Consider the following 2,458-nt stretch of genomic DNA (forward strand, 5'->3'; position numbering starts at 1 on the left):
TCTCTATACGCTTTTTCTCTTTTGTTGTTTTTACAGCTTTGATTTTTTGGGAAGAATTGTTTGATTCTTTAAGCTCTTTTTGGTTTGGTAATCTTTGGTGCAAGGAAAGTTGCTTGCTTTTTGGTTGATGATTTTTTCATTTTTTGTACGATGGAATTTTTTGTGGGGTGGTGGAATGTTTGGGCTGGAATTGTTTGTTTCTTTAACTTCTGTTTGGTTTGCTAGAAAATGTTTCTTGTGAGGAAAGTTGTTTGCTTTTTGCTTGGTGATTTTTTGTATGATGGAATTTTTTTTGTGGGGGGTAGAATTGTTTCATACTTTAAGTTCTGTTTGTTTTGCTAGAAAATCTTTCGTGTGAGAAAAGCTGCTTGCTTTTTACTTGGTGATTTGTTGTATGGTGGAATTTGCTGAATTTTTGTGAGGGAAGATAGATATGGGCCATATTTCTGTGCTATTGTTTGAATTTGAATCATCCTATTGGCTTGTTTTGTAATGGGTTCTTCTTGTTGTAATTGGATTCAATTTTTACGCAAATTTTTCTGTGATAATTTTTTAATTGAGTTGTGACAAGAATGCTTGGAAATTTTTCCTTTTGTGGCTTTTTTTTTTTTTTTTTTTTTTTTTTTTTTTTTGTGGGGGGTTGAATTGTTTCATACTTTAAGTTCTGTTTGTTTTGCTAGAAAATCTTTCGTACGAGAAAAGCTGCTTGCTTTTTACTTGGTGATTTGTTGTATGGTGGAATTTGCTGAATTTTTGTGAGGGAAGATAGATATGGGCCATATTTCTGTACTATTGTTTGAATTTGAATCATCCTATTGGCTTGTTTCGTAATGGGTTCTTCTTGTTGTAATTGGATTTAATTTTTACGCAAATTTTTATAATTTTTTAATTGAGTTGTGACAAGAATGCTTGGAAAATTTTCCTTTTGTGTATTTTTTTTTTTTTGGAGGGAATTGGATGATTACAACAATGGGTGGAGGGATTTGAATCCTAGTTTTCCACTGAGGAATGCCAGAAATCAGTTTGCTGTTAAAATTGACTAGGTATCAGCAAGTTATAAACTTTTGTATTCACATAGCAATCACATTGATAGTAGGAATATGTTGAGTTTATAGATGTTTATAGTTCTGGATGAATTGTGGCTATGCTAAATTTATAAATATAATGTGAAGATATGGGAAATCCCAAGTCCCAGCAAGTGGAGGCAGAGGAGGTAGTGATCTTGGTTGTACCGCAGGGAAAATAACAAATAATTCCTCAAGCTATCTCAAGGAAGTGAAGGAAACATTTCAAGATCAAAGAGAGAAATATGACATGTTCCTTGAGGTTTTAAAAGATTTGAAGGCTCAAAGGTACAGTATGAAGTTTTTATCTTGGATTAATGGAACATTGCATTGAAAACCTAATGGATTATGCCAATGTTTGTTCTTTCAGAACTGATACTGTTGGTGCTAGTGCCAGAGTGAAGGAATTATTTGAAGGCCATAATAACTTGATTTCTGGGTTTAACATCTTCCTGCAAAAGGGCTATGAAATAACCCTTGAGGATGATGAGGCTGCTCCACAAAGGGAGAAGGTTGAATTTGGAAGAGCTATCGACTTTGTGAACAAGATAATGGGGAAAATATTGTTTTTCTCTTTTGAATTTCAACTGAAATTGTTGGTTCCTTGCTGTTTAATGATGACCTTTTTTTCCTACAGATCCGCTTTCAAAATGATCTACGTGTTTATGAAGCATTCTTAGACATTATGAATACGTACAGGAAGGAGCACAATGACATAAATAAGGTCTACAATGAGGTAAATATATGCCATGGTTCTGTTTGTTTCACTGCTCTCCTTTTGGAAAGTTTTTTTTCGTTAATGTAATTTTCAGTATTTTTTGGAGGTTTTTGTTTTACAATTTCAGATTTCCACTCTTTTTGATGGTCATCCAGATTTGGTTGATGAGTTCACAACATTTCTTCCAGAAGAAGCATCTGTTTCTTCAAAGAATCTTGGTTTGTGAATTGTGAACGAGATAAAGGCGAATATATTGTTTTGCTTTGTGAATTGTGAACAAGATAAAAAGTTAATATACTGTTTTGCTCTGTTGAATTTCAACAGAAAATGTTGGTTTCTTTGGTTTAATGATGAATTTTATTTCTACAGAAACACTTTCAAAAATAAAACCTGTACTCCTAAAAATATATGTAGTAGTGCAAGTAAGGATTGTTCCCACGGAGAATATCTAACTTAGTTTTATGCTACATGAACAAGGAGGGGGGGGGGGGTTGAGTATAATGAAAACAATTCTAAGAAAAAAAAAAAAAAGAACTAAGGAACAAGTCAAATTAAAATATTGAATTCAATCAAAAGAACAAACCTTGGTCTAAGTCAACATCCACCATCATAATTTTACAACTAACCATCGATACAAGTATATATCAATCCACACTTTGAATATTCACCATTGGAA

The 2,458-nt window shown here is 32.9% G+C and overlaps 1 protein-coding gene across 1 annotated transcript; it reads left to right on the forward strand.

Moving 5' to 3' along the window:
• Positions 1 to 639: 639 nt before the first annotated feature.
• On the forward strand, positions 640 to 2,149 carry LOC111986222 (paired amphipathic helix protein Sin3-like 2). Its single transcript, XM_065782451.1, has 4 exons — positions 640 to 1,043; positions 1,173 to 1,352; positions 1,435 to 1,800; positions 1,910 to 2,149. Exons 1-3 carry the CDS (start codon positions 1,009 to 1,011, stop codon positions 1,742 to 1,744), a joined length of 525 nt encoding a protein of 174 aa, XP_065638523.1. The 5' UTR covers positions 640 to 1,008; the 3' UTR covers positions 1,745 to 1,800; positions 1,910 to 2,149.
• Positions 2,150 to 2,458: the final 309 nt, after the last annotated feature.

The sequence above is a fragment of the Quercus suber genome, unplaced genomic scaffold (genome assembly GCF_002906115.3).
Source record: "Quercus suber isolate HL8 unplaced genomic scaffold, Cork oak 2.0 scaffold_302, whole genome shotgun sequence".
NCBI classification, from domain to species: domain Eukaryota; kingdom Viridiplantae; phylum Streptophyta; class Magnoliopsida; order Fagales; family Fagaceae; genus Quercus; species Quercus suber.